General features: G+C 50.7%; 2 protein-coding genes across 2 annotated transcripts in view; both read left to right on the top strand.

Annotated features, from left to right (window-relative positions):
• The window catches only part of UBTD1 (ubiquitin domain containing 1), a 65,263-nt gene extending 53,303 nt beyond the window's left edge, over positions 1-11,960 (top strand). Inside the window, exons 2-3 of the mRNA XM_010389557.2 lie at positions 8,686-8,913; positions 10,892-11,960. Coding sequence (XP_010387859.1) covers positions 8,686-8,913; positions 10,892-11,277 — 614 coding nt within the window. The 3' untranslated portion in view covers positions 11,278-11,960. The remainder of the gene's footprint in view (positions 1-8,685; positions 8,914-10,891) is intronic.
• A 1,532-nt stretch (positions 11,961-13,492) lies between these two features.
• ANKRD2 (ankyrin repeat domain 2) lies at positions 13,493-25,862 on the top strand. Its single transcript, XM_010389555.1, has 9 exons — positions 13,493-13,926; positions 19,171-19,272; positions 19,609-19,767; positions 19,867-19,974; positions 22,553-22,651; positions 23,013-23,111; positions 24,306-24,404; positions 24,594-24,692; positions 25,561-25,862. The coding sequence occupies exons 1-9, from the start codon at positions 13,759-13,761 to the stop codon at positions 25,708-25,710; spliced, it is 1,083 nt and encodes a 360-aa protein (XP_010387857.1). The 5' UTR covers positions 13,493-13,758; the 3' UTR covers positions 25,711-25,862.
• Positions 25,863-26,226: the final 364 nt, after the last annotated feature.

The raw sequence follows: 26,226 nt of genomic DNA, 5'->3' as shown, positions 1-26,226 counted from the left end.
AATGGCACGATCTCAGCTCACTGCAACCTCCGCCTCCCAGGTTCAGGCAATTCTCCTGCCTCCGCCTCCTGAGTAGCTGGGATTACAGGCATGTGCCTCCACGCCCGGCTAATTTTTGTATTTTTAGTAGAGATGAGGTTTCGCCATGTTGGTCAGGCTGGTCTCAAACTCCTGACCTCAGGTGATCCACCTGCCCCAGCCTCCAAAAGTGCTGGGATTACAGGCGTCAGCCACCACAGCCAGCCAATATCTTTTTAAGTAAATGAAATTAATATGTTCATCATCAACTTGTTCATATGCTTAGATGAAAAACTTCCTTTTCTGTGTTTGTCTGTATCTGTGGCTAAGATTGTAAGCACCCGTGTGTAGGGCTGCAAACATCTGGGCATGTCTCCTATACATGCTTAACTTTGGGCCTGGAGAACTTGGTGAGTTATTTTTGTGCAGCGTTTGACCCACTGATGAAGAGAGCCAACACCAGTCCAGAGGTGCTGCGGCTGCCCTCTGCTGGCTCTGAGGTGCAGTGATGACTGAGAAGGCAATGGCTGGACTCCTGGGGCTCAGCTTACATTAACCCTGCCTGCCCCCTGCCCCTCACCAGCCCATTCTAAGATTTTCAGCCACAGAGGCCCTACCTGGAGGGTGAAGAGTTTGTCACCGCTGTATCCTGGGTCACTGCATTCATTAGGCACTGTTAATACTTGGAGAGGCTCACTCACAGTGTGACTGTCAGTGGGGAAGAAGCATAGAAATGACTGCTAGCAAAGCTGGCTGCTGTTGTGTAGCAGGGAGGTGACCCTGAAGGCTACTCTGGGGGAGCTCAGGAGGTTTGTGAGCCAAGGCAGCATCCTTCAGGCCACGTGTGTGGCCTCCTGAGGTGATGACTTTGAAAGGGGCCACCATGGAGCTTTGTTTATTTTAAAGGTCAGTTCTTTAGTCTTCTCAAGAGAAAATGAGATGCATAGGCGCAGTTACAGCTCAGGTGTCCTTGTTTCACAGTCCAGCACCTCACTTGTCGGGCACAGAGCCCAAAGGTGAACATTTTATTTTGTTTTTGTTTTGGGATTTTTGTTTTGTTTTGTTTTGTTTTGAGACAGAATCTTACTCTGTCACCCAGGCTGGAGTATAGTGACATGATCTCAGCTCACTGCAACCTCCGTCTCTGGGGTTCAAGCGATTCTTCTGCCTCACCTCCTGAATATCTGGGATTACAGGTGCCTGCCACCACGCCTGTATTTTTAGTAGAGACGAGGTTTCTGCATGTTGACCAGGCTGGTCTCGAACTCCTGGACTCAAGCAATCCACCTGCCTTGGCCTCCCAAAGTGCTGGGATTACCTGCATGGGCCACTGTGCCCGGCCATTTATTTATTTATTTATTTATGAGGCAGGGTCTCACTCTGTCACCCAGGCTGGCGTGCAGTGGTGCAGTCATAACTCACTGCAGCCTTGACCTCCTGGGCTCAAGCAACCCTCCCACCTCAGCCTCCCGAGTAGCTGGGACTACAGGTGCATGCCACCGCGCCCGGCTAATTTTTTTTATTTTTTGTAGAGACGAGGGGTCTTGCTTTGTTGCCCAGGCTGATTGTGACCTCCTGGCCCTAAGTGATCCTTCCACCTCAGCTTCCCAAAGTGCTGGGATTATAGGTGTCAGCCACCATGCTGGCCGAACAGTGAACATTTTTAAATGTCACAAAGCCTGGTCTCTTTCTTCTGTGGGAAGCCTCTCTTGTAGACAGTGCTGACAGCTTGGTTGTGCCCTTTCTCAGCCCTTGGCAGATTAGGAATGGCCCATGAGCTGGGCCTGCCCTCTCCCCATGTTAGGAGCAGCAGATAGAGACCAGTAAGAAGTGACATCTGACAAAGAGGAAGGAAGGCAGGGAAACTATAGATTCAGCTCAAGAAGGTAAAATGCCATTGAAGCTAAACAGCTGTTTAGGGAAGAGGCAGAAGTCCCACACCCAGGGGTCCCTGAGGGAGTCACTGTATAATTACTGTGACTCCTGGTGGATCAAAGCTCTTATTAGGGGATCATCCCTGCTAAATAATGAGAGAGAAAAGGAGTCCAGAAATCATGAAATGGAGCAACTTCCTTGGTCAAGGCATAAACACCTCCAGGCTAAACTTCATAAAAAATATCTGGATGAAATTGTAACCTTCAGTTTCTTCAGTGTGTCCTTTCTGTCCCTCATACTTAAGCCTTTGATAACCTGGTTTTGATTTTCGTGGCTGGCATGAGGTGGGGATTGCAGTTCATGTTTCCATCATAGTCCCAGCATCATTCGTTACACATAGTCATCTTCCCCTCCAACCTGCAACAGGAATGTTCCTTCTCACCGCAAGCAAGTTCCCGTACACACCTGGGTCTGTTTCTGGGCTCTCTGTTCTCATTTGTCTTGTATACCAAAAATAAAATTCTAAGTCCTCCAACCAGCTGAATGGACCCATCTTCTCAGCCAAGGGGATTCCAAAGAAATCTGAAAAACAAGTCCAGGCCATGATGGGAAGGGGAGTCAGGCCTCATTATACTCTCCTCCCTTTGAAGTTCAGGCACAACTGACCAGCATTAGCATTAAAACAGTCCAGGCGTGGTGGCTCATGTCTGTAATCCCAGCACTTTGGGAGGCTGAGGCGGGTGGATCACCTGAGGTCATGAGTTCGAGACTAACCTGGCAACATGGTGAAACCCTGTTTCTACTACAAATACAAAAATTAGTGAGGTGTGGTGGTACACATCTGTAATCCCAGCTACTCGGTGTCATGCGCATCCGTGTGAAGAGACCACCAAACAGGCTTTGTGTGAGCAATAAAGCTTTTTAAATCACCTGGGTGTAGGCGAGCTGAATCCCAAAAGAGCGTCACCAAAGGCTGGTGGCATTATCATTAGTTCTTACAGTTTTGGGATAGGCAGTGGAGTTAGGAGCAATTTTTTGTGGGCAGGGGGTGGATCTTGCAAAGTACATTCTCAAGGGTGGGGAGAATATTACCAAGTACCTTCTTAAGGGCGGGGGAGGATATTACAAAGTACCTTCTCAAGGGTGGGGAGGGTGTATCGTACAAAGTACATTCACAGGGGTGGGGGAATATCACAAAGTACACTATTGCAAGGGCAGGGAGGGTGTATTGTCACAAAGTCAATTGATCAGTTAGGGTGGGGCAGGAACAAATCACAATGGTGGAATGTCTTCAGTTAAGGCAGGAACTGGCTATTTTCACTTCTGTGGATCTTCAGTTGCTTCAGGCCATCTGGATGTGTATGCGCAGGTCACAGGGGATAGGACAGCTCAGCTTGGGCTCAGAGGCCTGACATTCCTGTCTTCTTATATTAATAAGAAAAACTAAACAAAATGGTATGAAGTGTTGGGGCGGCGAAAATTTGGGGGGATGGTGTGGAGAGATAATGGTCGATATTTCTCAGGGCTGCTTCAAGGGGATTGGGGCAGTGTGGGAACCTATAGTGGGAGAGATTAAACTGAAGAAAGATTTTGGGGTAAGCGGTGATATTGTGGGGTTGTTAGAAGGAGCATTTGTCGTATAGAATGATTAGTGATGGCCTGGATGCGGTTTTGTATGACTTGAGAAACTAAATGAAAGACACAACGTCCAAATAAAAGGAGAAAAACAGGTATTAAAGGACTAAGAATTGGGAGAACCCAGGACATCCAATTAGAGTGTCCAAGGGGGTTCGGCGTAATTATTTGCTTGGTTGGTCAGTTTTGGGGCTCTATCCTTGAGTTTTTTATGTTGTCATATACCAAGCCAGATTGATTTGGGTAAAAACAACACTCTTCATTTAAACATATACAGAGTTCTCCTTTTTCAGCAGTGAGTAAATCGAGGCCTCAGCGGTTTTGGAGGAAAGAGAAATGCAAAGCCAGTAATTGTTTGTTAAAGGATTAGAAACGGCTAGGAGAGAGAGTGAGATTGATAGTGTGGTGGAGATAGGTAGGGAGAGGTAAAGAGTGACTGGAGAATGGGGGCAAGGATAAGAGTGAGTAGAAAAGTGAAAAAAAGGACTTCAGGCCGGGCGCGGTGGCTCAGGCCTGTAATCCCAGCACTTTGGGAGGCCGAGACGGGCGGATCATGAGGTCAGGAGATTGAGACCATCCTGGCTAACACGGTGAAACCCCGTCTCTACTAAAAAATACAAAAAATTAGCCGGGAGAGGTGGCAGGCACCTGTAGTCCCAGCTACTCGGGAGGCTGAGGCAGGAGAATGGCGTGAACCCGGGAGGCGGAGCTTGCAGTGAGCTGAGATCCGTCTACAGCACTCCAGCCTGGGCAGCAGAGCGAGACTCCGTCTCAAAAAAAAAAAAAAAAAAGAAAAAGAAAAAAAGGGCTTCATCAAGGTGAAAGTATTGGAGGGTGCCCTGTTAGCAAAGATCGTCTATCCACTCCAAGAGGGAGTCAAGAGTGGCAGATTAGGGATAGCACTAGGAGACAGCCGGTACAATGGTTTGGAGGAATAGTGTAAACTGGCAGTGTAAACAGGGACAGGGCATTTATGAGTAGTTAAGAATGGTGAATAGGGGTATGGCTAGACAGAAGATAGTAGGGATGACAAGTTTGCAGGGTGCAATCCAAGTTGTGGGGGTGGTGATTGCATAAAGCCTGTTGTAAAGAGTAGGGTAAGGAAGAAGAGACCTAATAAAAATGAAAGGATGTGTTAGGCTCATAAGGGTTACTGTTATCCTTTAGAAATGCAGGTGAGTTTAAGGGAAGTAGGAGTGAGTACTTGCGACTTCCAGGAGGAAGAGGAGAGATCAGGCTGGCTGTCCAACGGACACAGTTTTATTCTGGAACAGTGAACCCAATGGGGAGGGTCCTGCAGGTGGATGGCATTTGAGGTACTATAGATGACTAAGTAGGGTCCAGTCCATCGAGGTTGTAGAGTTTGAGGGGTCATATTCTTAACAAGAACTGGTCGTCCAGCTAGGGTGTCTTCATATGGCTGGGAATCTAGAGTAGACAAGAGAAGATTAGCAGCCTGGCGAATTTCCATCTAGCCTGCTGGAGGACTGGAAGATAGTTGCCTAGAGGGCTGGTGTCTGGGACAAGGTTGGGGCCTAGCAAGAAAGTGCATCCATATAAAAGTTCAAATGGACTGTACCTTCAAATGGACTGTAACATATTTTGAAATGGCCCTGCAAAACTGTCTCTTATGGAGTATGTTTACATTTTCTGTAAAGAATCCCATTCCCTTTCCAGGTCTTTTTCCGATGCTGAAGAGATTAGCTAAAAATCTGCCACTTGTTAAAAGTCTGAATAGGAAACATTTGCCATCTATTGCCTCTAAGGGCGGCCACCTATGAAACTTCATCTACATAATAAGAACCTTGGTCTCCACAACTTCTTATCTTTTTTTTTTTTTTGAGATAGAGTTTCACTTTTTGTTGTCCAGGCTGGAGTGCAGTGGCACAATCTTGGCTCACTGCAACCTCCGCCTCCCAAGTTCAAGCGATTCTCCTGCCTCAGCCTCCTGAGTAGCTGGGATTACAGGTGCCTGCCACCACGCCCAGCTAATTTTTGTATTTTTAGTAGAGATGGGATTTCACAATGTTGGCCTGGCTGGTCTCGAACTCCTGACCTCAGGTGATCCACCCACCTTGGCCTCCCAAAGCGTTGGGATTACAGGCGTGAGCCACCGCGCCTGGCCCACAACTCCTTATCTTAACCCAGACATTCCTTTCTGTTGATTCGAGGACTTAAGATAATAACTCTTTCAACCAATTGCCAACCAGAACATCTTTAAATCCACCTATGACCTTTAAGTCCCCGCCCCTTCAAGTTGTCCCTCCTTTCCACACCAAACCAATGTATATCTCACATGTAATGACTGATGTCTTAAGTCTCCCTAAAACATATAAAACCAAGCTGTAATCCAACTCCCTTTGGGCACATGTTCCCAGAACCTCCTGAGACTGCATCACAAGTCATGGCCCTCACATTTGGCTCAGAATAAATCTCTTCAAATATTTTACCAGGTTTGGCTTTTTTTGTCCAACAGTCTGTCCCTGTTCCAGTACTGTGCCAACTGTAACTTTATAATTAAAGCTGATCATGGCAGCGCAACTTCTCCCACCTGATTCTTTTCTAGGAGCATCTTTGTTCTTCTATATAAAATTTAGAATCAGCTTGCCAGGTTCCTTAGGAAAAAACTGACAGGAATTATATTGGAATTGTATTACATTTATAGATCAATTTAGGGGGAGTGGACATCTCCATGATTTCTTTGAATGTTGCTTCATTCCCATTTTCCCTATTGTATCCTTCTGGAAATTCAGTTCAAAATTTTAGACCTAGAAGGGCATAGTGTCCCTTATATAGTCCCAGCTACTTGGGAGGCTGCTGGGGAAGAATACCTTGAGCCCAGAAGTTTGAGGCTGCAGTGAGCTATGATGACACCACCGCACTCCAGACTGGGCAACAGAGTGACCTTGTCTCTCAAAAAGAAAAAAGACATCCGAATCTCAATTATATTGTCTTTTTCTATTTTTATTTCCTTTTTTTTTTGTGAGACAGGGTCTCACTTTGTCACCCAGTCTGGAGTTGGAGTGCAGTGGTATGATCATGACTCACTGCAGCGTCAACCTTTCTGGGCTCAGGTGATCCTCCCACCTCAGCCTCCCAAGTAGCTAGGTCTACAGGTGCACGCCACCATGCCCGACTAATTTTTTTGTATTTTTTGTAGAGACGGGTTTTTGCCATATTGCCCAGGCTGGTCTCGAATTCCTGGGCTCAAGTAGTCCATCTGCCTTGGCTTCCCAAAGTGCTGGATTACAAGTGTGAGCCACTGGGCCCGGCCTGTATTTTTCATTTTTAGAAGTTCTATATGGTTCTTTTAAGATCTTATTGGTTATACATATTATGTACCCACAAAAATTAAACGTTTTTTAAATCTCCTTGATCATTCTTTATAATCTTTTATTCGTATTTTTAAGGCCCTCATCCCTTAACTCAGTATTTCATAATCTATCCAGAGTCTTTGCAAATCTGATTCTTTTGTCTGCTGTTTTTGCCAGTAAAGCTTGTACTGCCTTGTTTCCTTGCATATTGACATTTTTTTAAAAAAACTATTACCTTATTTATTTTTCTTGGAACTTTATCTTGGGAATTATTTGAGGCCTTGTTTGAAGTTATTTTCCTCCAAAGAGGGTTTGCCTTTCCTTCTGCCACCTCACCACCCCAGAAACACTTTAAATTAAATGTTTGGCTTTAGAGTTTTCTGCCCCTACACTGTGAATTCCGATGGTGAACTACAGGATTTAGTCAGACCTGAGGTGGAACCCTCACTCACTTACTATGTGACCTGGGGCAAGTCATTTAATCTCTCTAAATCTGTCCTATCACCTGTGAAATAGCAATAGTAATACCTAAGCAAGGATGAAATGGGATCGTGTATATAAATAAACTCTTGCCTGGGATTCTTTCTCAGCGGAGGTCAGTGCCTGCTATTCTCTTCCTTTTGCCCCAGCCAGTGGGAGCAGTCTGGTGGTGGCCCCCAGCCTTAGTTCTGCCTCTCACTGTAGGACCTGAGTTATAGTAGAAGCAGAGTGCTTCACATCTCACTCTTGTGGCTCACTCTGCCTTTAGTTTTGAGATAACTGAGCCTCCAAAAACCTTTGGGAGACGCCTCTGCCCTCAGTCTTGACTGTGGTTTGGAGTTGTCTTAGAGATCACTTGGAGCTGGGTAACAAGAAAAATGACATTTGACAGAATTATTTTATTTGTCAGATGCTGCAGGAATTTTTTGGGGAGTTTGTTGATTATGATTTCTTAAAAAAAATCCTTGTGACTATACAGTGGGACATTAGTAACAAGATGTTAAAATTGTTAATAATTTTTTTTTTTTTTTTGAGACATGATCTCGCTCTCTTGCCCAGGAAGGAGTGCAGTGGCACTATCACAGCTCACTGCAGCCTCAGCCTCCTAGGCTCAAGTCATTTCTCCCATGTTAGCCTCCCAAGTAGTAGCTGGAACTACAGGAGCGTGCCATCGTGCCTGGCTAATTTTTAAAAATTTTTTTGTAGAAACAGGGTTTTACCATGTTGCCCTGACTGGTCTAGAACTGCCGGGCTCAAGCGATCCTACTGCCTCCCAAAGCACTGGGATTACAGGCGTGAGCCACCGCACCCTGCCCCGCATGATCATTCATTCAATCACACCTGTAATCCCAGCGCTCAGGAGGCTGAGGTGGGCGGATCACAAGGTCAGGAATTTCAGACCAGCCTGACCAACATGGTGAAACTCCATCTCTACTAAAAATACAAAAATTAGCCCCGTGTGGTGGCAGGCATCTGTAATCCCAGGTACTCAGGAGGCTGAGGCAGGAGAATCGCTTGAACCTGGGAGTCGGAGGTTGCAGTGAGCCGAGATCGTGCCACTGCACTCCAGCCTGGGCAACAAGAGTGAAACTCCATCTCAAAAAAAAAAAAAAAAAAAAAAAAAAGGCAACAAAAACAATGGTAGCATATGCTTTGCTAACACAATTATTTTATGTCCCTAGGTTGGTTAGGTGAAGTTTCCTGACTCTTCCCTGCTATTTAGGAAGGGCTTCAGAGACCTGAATACTTAGTAGCCAGTGCAGCAGGGTTTCAGGGTCTGGCCTGGGAGGGTAAGGGAGGGGGAGGGCAGGTTGCAGCTCAAGTAGCTTTAGAGATGCTGAGCCTCTCCTTCTGTCCTGCCCAGGACGCAATGAGCCCCTGAAGAAAGAGCGGCTCAAGTGGAAGAGCGACTACCCCATGACTGATGGGCAGCTGCGGAGCAAACGGGATGAGTTCTGGGACACAGCGCCAGCCTTTGAGGGCCGCAAGGAGATCTGGGATGCCCTCAAGGCCGCCGCCTATGCTGCTGAAGCCAATGACCACGAGCTGGCCCAGGCCATCCTGGATGGAGCCAGCATCACCCTGCCTCATGGTAAGTGGGCAGGGCCACGGCTTTATCCCCACTGGAGCTCGGGGGTCACCAGCACAGTTTGAGGGTGTTGAGGGGTGTGGAGCGGTGGGGCAGGTGGTTACTCACGTGTTCATTCCTTCAAGCAACCCTTACTGAGCGTGGATCAGGAGTAGGTACACAAGGAAAATGAGAAAATGAGACACAGTCTGTGCTTGCCTAATGACACTACAGAAAGACATCAACAAACCTGCAAAGCAGTGTCACAAATGCACTTTGGGACCCTAGAACATCCAAGGCACCGACCTTTATTTTATTTTTTATTATTTTTTTTGAGATGGAGTCTTACTCACTCTGTCGCTTAGGCTGGAGTGCAGTTGGTGGGATTTCGGCTCACTGCAACCTTTACCACCTGAGTTCAAGCAATTCTCCTGCCTCAGCCTCCTGAGTAGCTGGGATTACAGGCATGTGCCACCATGCCTGGCTAATTTTTGTATTTTTAGTAGAGACCAGGTTTCACCATGTTGGCCAGGCTGGTCTCAAACTCCTGAGCTCAAGTGATCCACTGACCTTTTATTGGGTCATTATGTGCTGGACACTGATCTAGAAACTTCCACTGCATTAGCTCATGTAAGTTCATAGCAGCCTTATGGGGCCATGTAAAGCAGAGGGTAATAGTGGAGCTCTAGAATCACAGACTTGAGTTCCTTTTTTTTGAGATGGAGTTTCACTCTTGTTGCCCAGACTGGAATGCAATGGTGCGATCTTGGCTCACTGCAACCTCCGCCTCCCAGGTTCAAGCAATTCTCCTGTCTCAGCCTCCTGAGTAGCTGGGTTTACAGGCATGTGCCACCAGGCTGAGCTAATTTTGTATTTTTAGTAGATACAGGGTTTCTCCTTATTGGTCAGGCTTGTCTTGAACTTCCACCCTCAGGTGATCTGCCCGTCCCAAAGTGCTGGGATTACAAGCGGGAACCACTGTGCCTGGTCACAAACCTGGGTTTCAATCTGAATGTTTCCCTTTCCTAACTGTGTTGCCTTTAGCAAGGAGCTTCTCGAATTTAGAGCCTGAGTGCCTTACAACTGTAAAGGGGAGATAATTATTAGGATTCAGCAAGATACATATAACATGATTTAGTCCAGTCCCAGCACTTAGTAGGTGCTTAAGAGACAATAAAGATATTTCTCCATGCATTACATTTTACCAGTAAGGACACTAAGGCCCATGGAGAGCAGAGCTGTGCTGTTTCATTCATCCCTATAACCCCAGCATCTGGCACATGTGAAGAAATGAAAAATAATATGCCAGGATGAACAAGCCAGCACCTGGTGGAGCTGGGATGCCAGCTCAGGTATTCCTGACTCCAGTCCTGTACACCTAGTCATCAGGCTGTCCTAGGGAGATCTGACTGTGGGGTGGCCATGGCAGGTGTATTAGTCTGCTCAGGCTGCTGTAACAAAATACCACATGCTGGGTGACTTAATCAAGAGACATTTATTTCCCACAGTTCTGGAGGCTGGGAAATCTGGCATCATGGTGCTGGCCAGTTCAGATTTTGGTGAAGGCTCTCTTGCTGGCTTGCAGGTGGCTGCCTTCTTGCTGTGTCCTCACATGGGGAGCGAGTGGAGAGTGAGATAGTGCTCTAGTGTCTCTACAAGAACTATAAGCCAGGGCAGTGGAGCACACCTGTAGTCTCAGCTGCTCGGGAGGCTGAGGTGGGAGGATTGCATGAGCCCAGGAGTTTGCGATCAACCTAGGCAACATAGGGAGATCTTGTCTCAAAAAAAAAAAAAAAGAACCATCCTTCCGATCAGCGGACCAGAGGGTCAGGGCCTCACCCTATGACCTCATTTAATTTTAATTATTTCTCTATAGGCCCTGTGTCCAAATACAGTCACACTGGGAGTTAGAGTTTCACCATATGAATTTGGGGGAACCCGAACATTTAATCCATGATAGTGGATCCCCAAGCTGACTCTGACCTCCCTGCCTCTCCTGTAGGCACCCTCTGTGAATGCTACGATGAGCTGGGCAATCGCTACCAGCTGCCCATCTACTGCCTGTCACCGCCTGTGAACCTGCTGCTGGAGCACACGGAGGAGGAGAGCCTGGAGCCCCCCGAGCCCCCACCCAGCGTGCGCCGTGAGTTCCCACTGAAGGTGCGCCTGTCCACAGGCAAGGACGTGAGGCTCAGCGCCAGCCTGCCCGACACGGTGGGGCAGCTCAAGAGGCAGCTGCATGCCCAGGAGGGCATCGAGCCATCATGGCAGCGGTGGTTCTTCTCCGGGAAGCTGCTCACAGACCGCACACGGCTCCAGGAGACCAAGATCCAGAAAGATTTTGTCATCCAGGTCATCATCAACCAGCCCCCACCACCCCAGGACTGATGGGCCCATGGACCCCTGGGAAGAGGCCCCGCCTGGAGCACTAGGCCTCTGCCCTGCTGCTGCCTTCCAGTACTGTCATTTTCTGCAGGGGCCCTCCCCTCAGCTTGGCTGATGGGTGAGCTGTGAAGGGACCCTGCCTTTCAGGGCACTATGTGCCACCAGTTCCCAGTACCCAGGGAGCAGGTGGCCACACACAGGCCTTGCAACCTTGTCAGAGAAAAGGCAAATGGGGCCCTCACCCTGCCTCTCTCCCGCAGCAGGTTCGAGCCACGAGGGCCAGCCAGGAGGCCCCTGGAGCCCAGATCTGTCATCTGGTGCTGCCAGCTGTGCTCACTCCGGTTTTCTGCTCAGGGTCTGAAGCAGCTGCTGTCTCCCTCCTCTGCCCCCATCCCCCGGCTCTCCCCTGGGCACAGTGCCACTCCCTTGGAAGGGAGGGAACCACCCGTGAGCCCCAGGGCTCGGGAAGCCTGAGGCGGGCCTCTGCCTCTCCCTGCCCCCAGCACAATTGGCAGAGATGAGGCGGGTGGTGGACGGCTGGGCTGTCGTGGCAGGGTCTGCACAGGACCATGTTCTGGCTATAACCCAGGCAGTGGGAGGTTTGCAGCCTCGTCATGGCCCCCACAGCAGGTCCCTGTGGACAGACATATCTGCATATTTATCAATAAAGCCTTTTGCTCCTTCTCGCTTGCCTGGCATTTGACTGAATTCTCCTGCAGCCCTGTGGGGTTCCTGGAGCTGTTCTGGTATGGGAACAGGTGGATGCCTGGCCTCTCCAGCTGCTCTGGGCATGCAATCTCCAGCAGAGTGAGCCTGGAACTGCCAGTCTTCTGGGCCCTGATCCCAGCTCCCTTGGTGTCCTCATGAGTCCTTAGGAAAAGCCACTCAACCTCTGAACCCTCTTTGCTTTTCTTTTTTTTTTTTGAGACGGAGTCTCGCTCTGCCGCCCAGGCTGGAGTGCAGTGGTCGGGTCTCAGCTCACTGCAAGCTCCGCCTCCTGGGTTTACGCCATTCTCCTGCCTCAGCCTCCCAAGCAGCTGGGACTACAGGAGCCCGCCACGTCGCCCGGCTAGTTTTTTGTATTTTTTTTTAGTAGAGATGGGGTTTCACCATGTTAGCCAGGATGGTCTCAATCTCCTGACCTCGTGATCCGCCCGTCTCGGCCTCCCAAAGTGCTGGGATTACAGGCTTGAGCCACCGCGCCCGGCCTGCTTTTCTTTAAAGCAGAGCCATGCTGCCTGCCCTGCCTCCTCCATCAGTTGCTGGGAGGATTAAGCAGGAAGACAGATGTGAAAGTGCTTGCAAGGCGAAGACAGCACCTCAGGAAGGTGGTCTGCTCCTGTGGCAGGAGGGGCTCACTTCCGGCCCTTGGAGATGCTGTACCCATCGTGATGTTAAAGCAAAATCTCTGACAGATTTAGATCATGTGTCAGAGGTTTGTGTCAGATTCCCAGCAAGGGAACCGGAGAGGAAAAGGAACCAGTTCCTCATGCTTCCTAGGGGAATGTGTGCATATCTGAAGAGAGGGGAATCTTATATAAGGCTATTTAGCTGAGGGCAGCCACCAGCCAGGTGAGCCTTACAGAAGCACAGGGCCGGGTGTCTGCAGTTCCCTAGCAGGTTAACCTGAGTCACAGTGAATTCAGTGGAACTGAGCAAGTACAGATCTGATTTTGCTCCAGTTGGAAGTATTTTTCCTTCTTAGTGAGCATGGACAGCCTCCTGGCCAGGGAAGTCTAGCATTGTTTGGGCCTGGCAAGGAAACCCTGGGAGGGCAGGAGGATCCAGAGTAGCTGCTGCTCCTTGCCAGCTGGGCTTAGTGCTTTCCGGAGACCCCGCTCTTGAAGCAAGACTCTGTAAGCCCTGCAGAGGTTCCCTGAGCACTTACCAAGGGAGGAGACAGATTGGATAAGGTTTGTTCATGACTAAAAGTCACCCAGCCAAATGCAGTGATGCTTAACTGGGGAGCATGTGGGACCCCGGAGAGCCGAAGGTCAGCGTGAGCTGTGATCAAAGAGGGAGACAGCTGCCCTGCCTGCTACCACGGCCCTGGGCTGGACAAGTAGAGTGTGACCCTCCTCACAGCCAGCAGGGCCTGTCTGCAGGACAGCCTGGGAGTACAGAACTGTCCTGGGTCCCCACGTTTGGTTTTCAGGCCCTCTTCCTGGAGCTGGCTGAGTAGGGTTTCCAGGCATCCAGCAGGGGGCACTGTCATCTGGGCTGGAGCATGCAGCCGGCAGGTCCCTTGTGCAGCCCAGCTGCCTTGGCTAAGGCCCAGCCAGGCCCAAGCACTCAGGACAGAGGCTGGAGAGGCTCCTTCCTACAGCCCTGCTCTTGGACACGGTGCCCTCCAGCTCTAGTAGGCCAGGAGTTGATGGGGCAACTGGCCCTGTTCCCTGGCCCTGGCTCCCCCTGCTCCCTGGGGCTGCCCGAGGTGAAGGTGACAGGTGGGGGAGGCAGGTGGAGAATTGGGCCAGTGAGCTCATGGCAAAGGCGCCCAGCTGGGCAGGGGTGGGTGCTCTGGCCTATAAAGCCCCCGAGGCCCTGTGGCCTGCAGAAGCAGTTGTGGACGGCACCATGGAGGACTCCGAGGCGGTGCAGAAGGCCACGGCGCTCATCGAGCAGCGGCTGGCACAGGAGGAGGAGAATGAGGTGCGGGCAGGGGTGGAGGTGCCCAAGGGAGTCTGAGGAGATCCAGCTCTGTTGTCAAGGGGAGGGAGAGCCTGTCTGCTACACCTGTGGTGGGGAGGGGGTTAGATGTCCCCAAGGGCCCAGTTGGGCCTCATTCCTGTCTCAGGGTATTGCTGGCAGCAGAAGACTGAGGCTTCAGCCTCCAAAACTGAGTCAGTGGGGTGGGGAGCTGGGCTGGGCCTCCTAAGAGCGCTCACCCTCCTGGGCCTTGAGAGACAGTGGGCTGTACAAAGCAGACAGCTGGGTGCTCCCTGGGACTGTCAGGAATGTGTGGCCCTGTGATGCTCCAGTGACGGACTAGAAGGCTGGGGCAGGGGAAACTCCAGTGTTTGGCCACTGAAGAAGAGAGTAAGGAACAGTGAGGAAGGGATGCTGGGAAAGGAAGCATGGATTTTGCCAGCCTGCTGGCCACCCTTGGGGAGACCTTTGGAATGTGGTGTTCTGAGCAATTGCATTTTCTCTGGGATAAGGAAGTGGAGCGGTGGCAGGGGGTGCTGGCTTGTCCTGCTCTTCATTCTTTTTTTGAGACCGGGTCTCCCTCTGTCGCCCAGGCTGGAGTGCAATGGCACGATCTTAACTCACTGCAACTTTTTCCTCCTGGGTTCAAGCGATTCTCCTGCCTCAGCCTCCTGAGTAGCTGGGATTACAGGCATGCACCACCATGCCTGGCTAATTTTTGTATTTTTAGTAGAGATGGAGTTTCACTATGTTGGTCAGGCTGGTCTCGAACTCCTGGCCTCTGGTCATCTACCCACCTCGGCCTCCCAGAGTGGGGATTATAGGTGTGAGCCACCGTGCCCGGCCCCTACTCTTCATTTTATTTAAACTAATACTTCATCTAGTGTCAGCTGTGCCAAGAGCCCAGAGCTGTAGAAATGGGTGGACCAATAAGGCCCAGACCATGCCTTCTTTTTACCAACCCAGCATTCATTTTAGCCCACTTGTCGGCTTCATAGTCAACTAAGAAACAAGGCAAAGGGAAGAAATGACTAAATAGAGGTGTGAATCAGAAGTGGAGGAACACAAGGGGCTCATGAATTGTTCTGAGGGCCTTCAAGGACTTCTCTGTGGACAGGGCCAGGTGCAGTGGCTCAAGCCTGTAATCCCAGCATTTTGAGATCTGAGATTCGAGGTGGGTGGATCACTTGAAGTCAGGAGTTCAAGACCAGCCCAGCCAACGTGGTGAAACCCCGTCTCTACTAAAAATACAAAAATTAGCCAGGAATGGTGTTGGGCACCTGTAATCCCAGCTACTCAGGAGGCTGAGGCAGGAGAATTGCTTGAACCCGGGAGGCGGAGGTTGCAGTGAGCCGAGATTGCACTACTGCACTTCAGCCTGGGTGACAGAGGGAGACTCCGTCTCAAAATAAATAAATAAATAAAAATAAATAAAGAGACTCCTCTGTGGACAGGAGGATACCTGAGCTGGGCCTTCAAGGGGACTCAGTGGAGTCCAGGATGGTGGAGGGTATTCCAGCCTCAGGAAATGCAGGAGCTGAAGTTTCCATGAGTGAAAACGTGGCAGTTTTGAGAAAATCTGGTAGTAGGGCTAAGGCTGGAGAGATACAAGCCAGAGAGGGCCATGTTCTGTGGGTAGTGAGGCGCCACTAAATGTTATTGAGTGCGGGAGATTGGTGTCATCTGCCCTATTTTAGGAAGGCAGCTCTGATGGCCCTGAGGACTTGTTGGAAAAGGCTGGCCCTAACAGGAGTGGAGGGGAGGAGATAAATCAGTTTGGAGGTAGATGCCATTCAAAAAAAGGAGTGTGACTGAATGAGGGGTGAGGAGGAAGGAAGGGTCAGGACCCCAAGGGAAGAAGAGATGAGGTCAGGAAAGAGCTTGGACTGAGCCCTGGCTGGGGCAAGCATCCGTGGATCTCTAGGAATCCTACTTCTCACTCCCCCAAGGGCATGTACCTATGGTTGGCTGGTGCCAGGCAGGTGAGTCATGCTGCTATGCCAGTTCTGGACTGCTGCCAGTAGACACAGGGACCTTCAGCGAGGGGATGCAGAGCAGTCCTCTTCCGTTCATTCATCCAATAAATATAGCTACAGAGCTGGCAGCACACCAGTGCCAGGCCCTGTGCAAAGCATTTTACAGGCATTCTCTCTTTTAATCTGCACGACAATCTATGAAGTAAGGTGGGAGCTTTGTGTGTTTCATGAACTCACATTCAATGCAGCAGTCACTGAGCACCTACTGTATGTCAGCCCACAAAGACCTGAAATGAAGGGCTCTAGGGTCTGGGGAAGATGTGGGTGAGCATTAGAGTCCCCAGGTGTCTCTACCAGGACCCAGCCTGGCAGGGTTCTTGGAGGAGAGCCTCTGTTTAGCCTGTGCACAATCCCCAGGGTGGGAAGGGAAGGAGGGTCCCAGAGGCCAGCACAGGGGCTGGAGTTCTACTGTGGTGAGCTTACTGGGTTAGGTCATCACTGAGAACTTAAGGGTTAGCAGAGATGCTGAGCCTGCTTGTCATCATCCATTCACTCATTCATTCATTCATTCATTCACCAGTCACTAAGCACCTACTATGTGCTAGGGCCTGTCACAGATGCTGGGGACACCAAGATGATTAAGACACAAGCTGGGGAGCTGCAGTGGCTCAGGCCTGTTGTCCTGGCATATAAGGAGGCAAGGCTAGGCGTTCAAGGCCAGCCTGGATAACATGGAAACCTCTCATCTATATAACAACAGCAAAAAAAATTATAGCCAGGTGCGGTAGTTCACACCTGTAATCCCAGCACTTTGGGAGGACAAGGCAGGCAGATTGCCTGAGCTCAGGAGTTCGTGACCAGCCTGAGCAACGTGGTGGAACCCCGTCTCTACTAAAATACAAAAAATAATTAGCCGGGCGTGGTGGTATGCGCCTGTAGTCCCAGCTACTTGGGAGGCTGAGGCAGGAGAATCACTTGAACCCAGGAGGTGGAGGTTGCAGTGAGCCGAGATCGCGCCACTGCACTCCAGCCTGGGTGACAGCGGGACTCCATCTCAAAAAAAAAAAAAAAAAAAAAACACACAAGCTGGCTCTCTGGGTGCTCCCTGAGGAGCCCAGCCAAAGTCCCACATGCAGCAGTAGCTGCAGCCTCGGGTTATCTTTCATTCTTGGAAGACGATGCAGTGTTTCAGGTTAGGCCAGCACTGAGACCTCAAACCATGAAGCCCAACATGAAAGGGAGAAAGCAGTGGCTAATAGAACCTTCAGAATGAAGACCTGGGGAATCGGCTCTCAAAACCACCTTGAAGGAGCAAAAAGGAGCAAATGTGGGAGCTCAGGGAGGAATGGGAAAGGGACCTGAGTGGTCTGTAAGCGTGGCCTCCTTCCCGGCTGCCACATTGACTCAGGACTCTCCAACCTGGGCAATTGTTCCCGGACTCATAGCCACACAAGCTGCCTGGTGGGGACTGCAGAGATGGGGGTGCCAGCACATCACAAAGAGAGAAGAAACAGTCCAGGAAAATCAGAGGGCAAATGCAGAGACCTGGCAGGCAGTTGGACCTGGATTACAGTGAAGAGAAGGTTAAGACTTAGAGCCCATTTCAGGCTGAAGGCTGAGGAGCTGCTGCTCCCATCACCAAGTTCCCCTGAAAGCACTAGTTTCCAAGCTCTAGACTTCACAGATCAGTGAAATCTGAGAGAGAAACAAAAAGGTATCTAACAAAGGAGTTGCCAAATTTTATATTGCAAAGTAAGACCATTTAAGATATAATCATCTCTCATCATAATTATTTCATCAAAGTGAATTATTTGCTTATTTTTAAAACTTATTTACTTTTTTTTTATTCATTTTCTTGAGACCGAGTCTCACTCTGTTGCCCAGGCTGGAGTTCAGTGGCACTATCTTGCCTCACTGCAACCTCCACCTCCCGGGTTCAAGTGATTCTCCTGCCTCAGCCTCCCGAGTAGCTGGGACTACAGGTGTGTGCCAATACGCCTGGCTAATTTTTGTATTTTTAGTAGGGATAGGGTTTCGCCATGTTGCCTATGGCTGGTCTCGAACCCCTGGGCTCAAGCAATCCACCTGCCTTGGCCTCCCAAAGTGCTTGGATTATAGGCGTGAGCCGCTGTGCCTGGCCTATTTATTTTTTGAGGCAGGGTCATTCTCTCTCTGTCTCACTGTCACTCAGGCTGGAGTGCAATGGCATGATCTTGGCTCACTGCAACCTCCCCTTCCTGGGCTCAAGTAATCCTCCCACCTCAGTCTCCCAAGTAGCTGGGACTACAACAAAATCCACCATGCTTGGCTAATTATTTAAATTTTTTATAAAGATGGGGTCTCACTATATTGCCCGGGCTGATCTCAAACTTCTGGCTCAAGCGATCCACCCACCTCAGCCTCCCAAAGTGCTGGGATTACAGATGTGAGCCACTGTGCCTGGTCTATTTATTTTTAGAGACACGATCTTGCTATGTCTCTGGAGCTGGTCTCGAACCCCTGGGATTGACAAATGTTTCTGTCCCAGCTACTCCCTCCCCAGTAGCTGGGACTAAAGGCTGGCACCACCACACCCAGCCAAAGTGAATTTTTAGGGCCAAAAAAGTAAAGAAAAAAAAAAAAGGCCGGGCGCGGTGGCTCACGCCTGTAATCCCAGCACTTTGGGAGGCCGAGGCAGGCGGATCACGAGATCAGGAGATCGAGACCATCCTGGCTAACACGGTGAAACCCCGTCTCTACTAAAAATGCAAAAAATTAGCCGGGCGGGGTGGCAGGTGCTTGTGGTCCCAGCTACTCCGGAGGCTGAGGCAGGAGAATGGCATGAACCCGGGAGGCGGAGCTTGCAGTGAGCCGAGATCGTGCCACTGCACTCCAGACTGGGCGACTAAGCGAGACTCCGTCTCAATAAAAAAAAAAAAAAAAAAAAAAAAAAAAAAAAAAAAAAATCTCGGTGCTTGAAAGAGTGAATATATCTAATCTCATGACAAACTCACTCTGGTGGCCTTTAATGTTGTTTTGCAGGGATCCAGGCCAGTCAGCAGGCAGGTGTCTGAGCTCAGGGTTGGGACTGGGGCTGAAGCTGAGGTGGGAAACTCGCTCCTTTTGGGGGCCTCTCCAGGGGCCCTGCTCTTGCTGGGGGCTCTCCAGGATCAGCCAGAAGGACTCTGAGACCACCCAGGAGGAGGTCCCTGTGGGGAGTCCTTGGCGTGGTTGGGGGAGAGGCTGCCTGTCTCCTCGGGTCCTGGAGAAGGTGCCCTCCTTGGATCACCAGAAACTCCGGGGAGACGCACGCCAGAAGCTGCCCATGGACTTGCTGGTACTGGAGGATGAGAAGCACCACGGATCTCAGAGTGCAGCCCTGCAGAAGGTGAAGGTAAGCCGGGGAGGACCCAATGTCTACACCCAGGGGACCAGCCAGGCAGCCATGGCCTGTCTGCACCTCTCCCCACGTAGCCCATGGACCAGGAGTTCAGCATCCCCGGGAGAGCTTGCTAGCCCTGAAGAATCTCCGCCCCGCCCCTGAACTACTGAGTCAGAATTCCCCCAATCTGAGAGCCATCTAGGCCTGGAAGGAGGGATAGACCCTGGTTCCTTCTTTCTTGAGAAGGTCTTCCTGCCCACCCCACCCTCCCCACCCGCTTAGCTCAGAGGTCTCCCAAGCCCCCAGACTCTCTGCCCAGCCTAGGGGTTAATGGGCCATCCCGCGCAGGGCCAAGAGCGCGTGCGCAAGACGTCCTTGGACCTGCGGCGGGAGATCATTGACGTGGGCGGGATCCAGAACCTCATTGAGCTGCGGAAGAAACGCAAGCAGAAGAAGCGGGACGCCCTGGCCGCCTCGCAGGAGCCGCCCCCGGAGCCCGAGGAGATCGTAAGGGTCCTGGGGAGGACACCGCGAGGGGGCGGAGGGGGAGCCCGGGAGGGTTCTGATCGCCGGGACGGCCCGTGACTGCTGCGTCCACACCTGCAGACTGGCCCTGTGGATGAGGAGACCTTCCTGAAAGCCGCGGTGGAGGGGAAAATGAAGGTCATTGAGAAGTTCCTGGCTGACGGGGGATCAGCTGACACGTGCGACCAGGTGATGCTCCTAGCTGTCCCTGACCGGCCTCCCTGTCAGTTGCCACCCACTCTGCTCAGCTCCTGGGCAGCCCACTGTGAGCCTATCTGAGAGGAGGCACGGTTGTTCTTTGGATGGGTGGGCGGCTGGGGCGCTCAGAATGGGGTGTCCCTTCCCCGCACAGGAATTGACCTAAATCCTTAAACCCTTTTCCAACTTGAGTCACCTGCAAAGCAACAAATGTCACATGTTTGTTTAGGAAAGAAAGAAAAAATGTAATCAAATAAAAATAGACCAGGACCAGAAGATGTGGGCTCAAATCCCATCTCTCTCATTCACGAATTGTGGGACCTGTGGCTGGGTCGGTGCCCACTCCATGCCCAGTTTCCTCCTCTGTGAAATGGCCTGCTTCCCTCACAACATGTTACGGTGATCAAATGGAATATTAGGCTGGGCACTGTGGCTCACGTCTGTAATCCCAGCACTTTAGGAGGTCAAGGTGGGAGGAGCGCTTGAGCTTAGGAGTTCAAGACCAGCCCAACCAACAGAATGAGACCCTGTCCTCTCTATGTAGATATAGATATAGATATAGATATAGATATAGATATAGATATGTTTTTTGGTAAAAAAATTTTTTTGGTAAAAGGAAAAAAGGAATATTAGCACCTTAGTAAGTATTCACTGAATGAATGAAGAAACTATCAAGCATGTGTTAAGAGATGATATTTTTGTTTGTTATGGTATAGTACTGTACTTATTTTATTTTTATTTTTTTTGAGACAGAGTCTCACTCTGTCGCCCAGGCTAGAGTGCAGTGGTGCAATCTCAGCTCACTGCAACTTTCGCCTCCCAGGCTCAAGCAATCCTCCCACCTCAGCCTCCCAAAGTGCTGGGATTACAGGCTTGAGACACCACTCCTGGCCCATTTTAATTTTTTTTTTTTTTTTTTTTTGAGGCGGAGTCTCATTGTCGCCCGGACTGGAGTGCAGTGGTCAGATCTCAGCTCACTGCAAGCTCCGCCTCCCGGGTTTACGCCATTCTCCTGCCTCAGCCTCCCGAGTAGCTGGGACTACAGGCGCCCGCCACCTCGCCCGGCTCGTTTTTGTATTTTTAGTAGAGACGGGGTTTCACCGTGTTAGCCAGGATGGTCTTGATCTCCTGACCTCGTGATCCGCCCGTCTCGGCCTCCCAAAGTGCTGGGATTACAGGCTTGAGCCACCGCGCCTGGCCCATTTTAATTTTTTTATCATGGTAAAACAACATGAAATGTTCCACTTTAACCATTTTAAGTGTACAATTCAGTGGTATTAATTACATTTACAATGTTGTACAATCATATTTTCTTTTCTTTTCTTTTTTTTTTTTTGAGATGGAGTCTCACTCTGTCACCCAGGCTGGAGTGCAGTGGCGTGATCTCGGCTTACTGCAACCTCCGCCTCCCAGGTTCAAGTGATTCTCCTGCCTCAGCCTCCCGAGTAGCTGGGATTACAGGAGCCCGCCACCATACCCGGCTAATTTTTGTATTTTTAGTAGAGACAGGGTTTCAACATGTTGGCCAGGCTGGTCTCGAACTCCTGTTCTCAGTTGATTCACCTGCCTCAGCCTCCTGAAGTGCTGGGATTACAGGCATGAGTTATCGTGTCCGGCCCCTCTTGCAGCCATATTTTCTAAATTTTTCATCATCCATCATACTTATTTTTGTTTTCCCTGAAACTGCCTCTTTCACACTTCTGGGGTGCTTTCTTGCTGTCATATCCTGGAATTTGGCACATTAGTGGTTTTCCACCTTTGGTCTGCATTATTGTAGACTTGGACCGCATGTCCTTTCTGTTTTTTAGACTCCAAAGTCTTAATCCTTTCAGTCTGTCCAAGTACCTCCTACTTCTGGGTGCCATGCTAGGTGCCAGAATACAAAAATAAAAATAAAAATAAATAAATAAAACAGGCCGGGGTTGGTTCCTTGGGGAGACTGACGTGTAACCAGATCATTAGAATATGGAAAGATACTCACAGTGGCCTGTAACTGGATCATGAGAATATGGAAAGATATTGTGGCTTGAGCGTTTCAAAAGTCCAAGGCAGAAAGGAGAAGGGGAAAAGTTTATTTTTTCCTGGAATCAGTGATCAGTGTTACCTGTTCATTCTGGCCTTGTGCTAGGCACTTGGGGAGTCCAGCAAGACTTGACTTGCCCTCAAACACACTCTCACAGTTAAGGGTTATCTGGGCCCTAGGGAATCCCTGGCCTAGAGGTTTCAAGGAAATGATGGCATTTGAGCTGCATCTTGAAGGAATAGCAGATTTCATCAAGCACTCCCAGGAAGTGAGGGCAAAACAGTCATGCTTGGCAGAGGAAACCGCCTGTGTAGAGGCAGGGCTTGATGTGCTTGGCAGGCAGTGAGAAGGCCGGGTTCCCTGGGGCAGAGGGCTCCCAGGCTGGTCTGGATAGAGCATAAGGGAGCTGGCAGAACACAGAAAACATGGGGGCCAAGCACAGGGGTGAGAATCAAGCTGTCGGAGAGGCCTGGGCCTCAGCTTGGGTGGGAGACGGGCTCAGGCCTGGAGCCAGAGGCCAGGCCCTGACAGCCTCTCTGGGGACAGTTCCGTCGGACAGCACTGCACCGATCCTCCCTGGAAGGCCACGTGGAAATCCTGGAGAAGCTTCTAACTAGTGGAGCCACTGTGGACTTCCAGGATCGGGTGAGTAGGAGGGCAGGTATTCAATGGGAGACAGGAGTGTGTCCAGCACTGACAGACACCCTCTCCCAGACACCTGTGCCAACCTGAAGCATAAACAGGTTGCTCAGGGGCCAGACTCCACCTCAGTGGCTTATGTGACCTTGAGTTAGCCCCTTCTCCTCCCTAAGCATCCTCTGTGAGTCTGGCTTGGACCAGATGGGCCCTGAGTGTTCTTCTGTTCCACTTGGCCCATTGCCCATGCCCAGGGCTGCTCCCTGTACCTTTCTCCTAGATATCCCTCTGCCCTTCTGGCTGGAGTCCATTCCCCCCAGATGCTTTCTTCCCTGCAGCTCTGTAGTTAGACCCCATCATTTCCTTCTAGCTGGACTGCACAGCCATGCATTGGGCCTGCCGCGGGGGCCACTTAGAGGTGGTGAAACTTCTGCAAAGCCGAGGAGCAGACACCAATGTGAGGGATAAGGTGAGGCAACAATGCTCAGATGCAACAGATATTGGGGTGGCTGTGGGGAGGAAGGCAGGGGTCCAAGGGCAGGAAAGCCCAGGGGGCAGGAAGGTAGTGAGCTAGTCTGGTTTCTGGCTGCAGAGCAGGAAAGCTAAAACAGTATCCTACTGGGCCTCCCAGCCCACGAATTGGTCCCTGCCATCCACACAGGCCCTTGAGGAACCACCATCTGAGGATAGGAGCAGGAAGAGCAGACAAGAAGGGAGAACAAGAGACTCACTGTCTTGGGGGCTTTAGGACCACTCAAAAGATGCATGATTTGTTCATGTTCTCCGCCATTATCCTTTATCTACCTATCTATTCATCCATCCATTCCTCCATTTATTTATCCCTTCATTCATTCATTTATTTATGCACCATCCTTCTATTCATTCATTCTTTCATGTAGAACCTTGAACAAGTGACAGCCTCTGAGCTTCTGTTCCTCATCTGTAAAATGTCTTGCAGAGTTCTTGTGTAGATTAGGTGGGAAAACATATGTAAATGAATTATTTGTTCAACATAAGGCAAATGTCTTGTAAGCTTTTGCCATATCCATTACATAGTCATCTCTCAATAAACGACATCTATTATGATTATTAAAAGAAGGGTAGGGCCAGGCGCGGTGGCTCATGCCTGTAATCCCAGCACTTTGGGAGGCCAAGGTGGGCAGATCATGAGGTCAGGAGATTGCGACCATCCTGGCTAACACAGTAAAATCCCATCTCTACTAAAAATACAAAAAAAAAAAAAACTAACTGGGCATGGTGGTGGGCGCCTGTAGTCCCAGCTACTTGGGAGGCCAAGGCAGGAGAATGGTGTGAAACCGGGAGGCGGAGCTTGCAGTGAGCCAAGATGGCACCACTGCACTCCAGCCTGGGCAACAGAGCAAGACTCCATCTAAAAAAAAAAAACAAAGAAGGGTAGAAGAGTGAGCAGCTGGGTGAGAGAAGAATCATAGAAGGCTTCCTAGAGGAAGTGGCATTTAAGTCTTCAGAGTTGGGCCATTGGATAGGATGGTAGGAAATGTACCATTCTCTGCCCCTCCAGGGCTCAGGCCTTGGCACTAGGACTTGGAAGAGGGATTAAGCTGGAGTTAGGACAGCCCCTGCTCCCCAAGGGTACCATAGTTCTGACCCTGTCAACCAGCAGTTCCTGATTCTTCCCACCCAGCTGCTGAGCACCCCGCTGCACGTGGCAGTTCGGACAGGGCACGTGGAGATTGTGGAGCACTTTCTATCCCTGGGCCTGGACATCAATGCCAGAGACAGAGTGAGTGCTAGCCTGTCCGCTGCTCACCCCGCCATGGGTGCATGGGCAGCCTGCAGGCCCCTACAGGTGGTGTCCTTCCTCCTGGGGCCTTCAGGACTTGGCCCTGAGCAGGGTCTCTAGCCCACCTCCCACCACCCTTGCCCCTCCCACTGCCCACAAGGGCCATGCTGAGTGCCACTCTGACTCTAGGAAGGGGATACTGCCCTGCATGACGCCGTGAGGCTCAACCGCTACAAAATCATCAAACTGCTGCTCCTGCATGGGGCTGACATGATGACCAAGAACCTGGTAAGCTCATTCCCCCTGATTCAGTCACTGGCGTGAGCACTCACACAGTGCAGGGGCCGTCCAGGCCCCTGGGGCAGCCCGTGCCTCGGCACATGTGTCACTGGGTCTAGCCAGCTCCATAGTACCTAAAGTTGTCCTCTTCCAGAGCACCATGCCAACTGCCCGCCCCATTCTCTATGTGTCTCTATGTGTGCCAGAGTGCAAGTGCAGAGAGACAGCAGGAGGGGCAGCAAGAGGACTTCCCAAAGACCCCCAGTTGGGCCAGAGGGGTCCTCACGTACAGGCCCAAGGAGGCCAGAATCATGAAGGGCCAGAGCTGGAAGGGACCGAGCACTTGGCTGGCATGACAGTTCCTAGCACTCCATGTCAGTTCCTGTGGTCTTTGAGTTTTCTTAGGATCTAGGCAGGAAGTCCTTGGAAGAGGAAGGTGTCCAGGGAACACCTCGGACTAGGGAACACTTAGTCCAAGTTCTTCTTTGGGGCCCAGAGCATTCACAAAAGGAGGGCATGGGAGAGTCCCTCGGGCTCACGAAAGGCTAAGGGGATAATGAGAAAAGCAGGAAAATCTGGAGAAGGTATAAATGAGGGTTTTTCACCCTCAGCATGATTGACATTTCAGGCTGGGTGATTGTTGTAGGGGACTGTCCTATGTGTTGTAGGATGTTTAAGCAGCATTCTTGGCCTCTGTCCACTAGATGCCAGTAGTACCCTGTCCCCTAGTGTGACAACCAAAAGTATCTTCACACGTAGCCAGTTGCCCCCATTTGAGAAGCACGGGTGGTGTCGATGAGGGTACCTTCTGTGAAAGCCTTCAGGAGAGTGAACAGATTTTCTCTTGCCCCCGCCCCACCCCGCCCCGCCACCCCAGGCAGGAAAGACCCCCACGGATCTGGTGCAGCTGTGGCAGACTGATACCCGGCACGCCCTGGAGCATCCTGAGCCGGGGGCTGAGCATAACGGACTGGAGGGGCCTGATGAGAGTGGGCGGGAGACCCCTCAGCCCGTGCCAGCCCAGTGAATTTGTGCCCCAGCACAGCCAGCTACCCAGCCCCTCTCTGTGTGCAGCCAGAGGGTCCTAAGAATGACTCTCAGAGCTGAGGGCCCAGCCTTTTTTCGGCGTGATACAGGAGCACCCACAAACTACCACAATAAAAAAGCTGTTTTTGCTAATTGCGATGTTCATTTCCATTTGTGTCTGAAATCTCTGGGAATGAAGGAAGACTGGGGGCAAATGTTGGCTTGGGGAGGAGGAAAACTGGGAGCTAGTTGGCCCTCTGAGCCAGCCCCGCAGCTGCTTTACTGTGGTCTCTTTTCCTTTCTTCCCTGCCCTTTTCCTACCCCTTCCCACGTCCCAACTTCCCACGATGCAACTTTTCCTGCCCCTTCCCACGTCTCTAGGGCCAGGCTTGGCCCTTGCATGGATTGACGGTAATACACTCATCCTGGGCCCCGTTCCTGGTGACTGCTGTCCTGTGGGGCTGTCTGTGGCTAGCACAGGCTTGTCACGTGGCTGCCTTGGCAGGAGGAGCCTGGC

This window comes from Rhinopithecus roxellana, chromosome 11, assembly GCF_007565055.1.
Source record: "Rhinopithecus roxellana isolate Shanxi Qingling chromosome 11, ASM756505v1, whole genome shotgun sequence".
In the NCBI taxonomy this organism is placed as follows: Eukaryota; Metazoa; Chordata; class Mammalia; order Primates; family Cercopithecidae; genus Rhinopithecus; species Rhinopithecus roxellana.
This window is presented reverse-complemented; position numbering and strand designations above follow the sequence as displayed.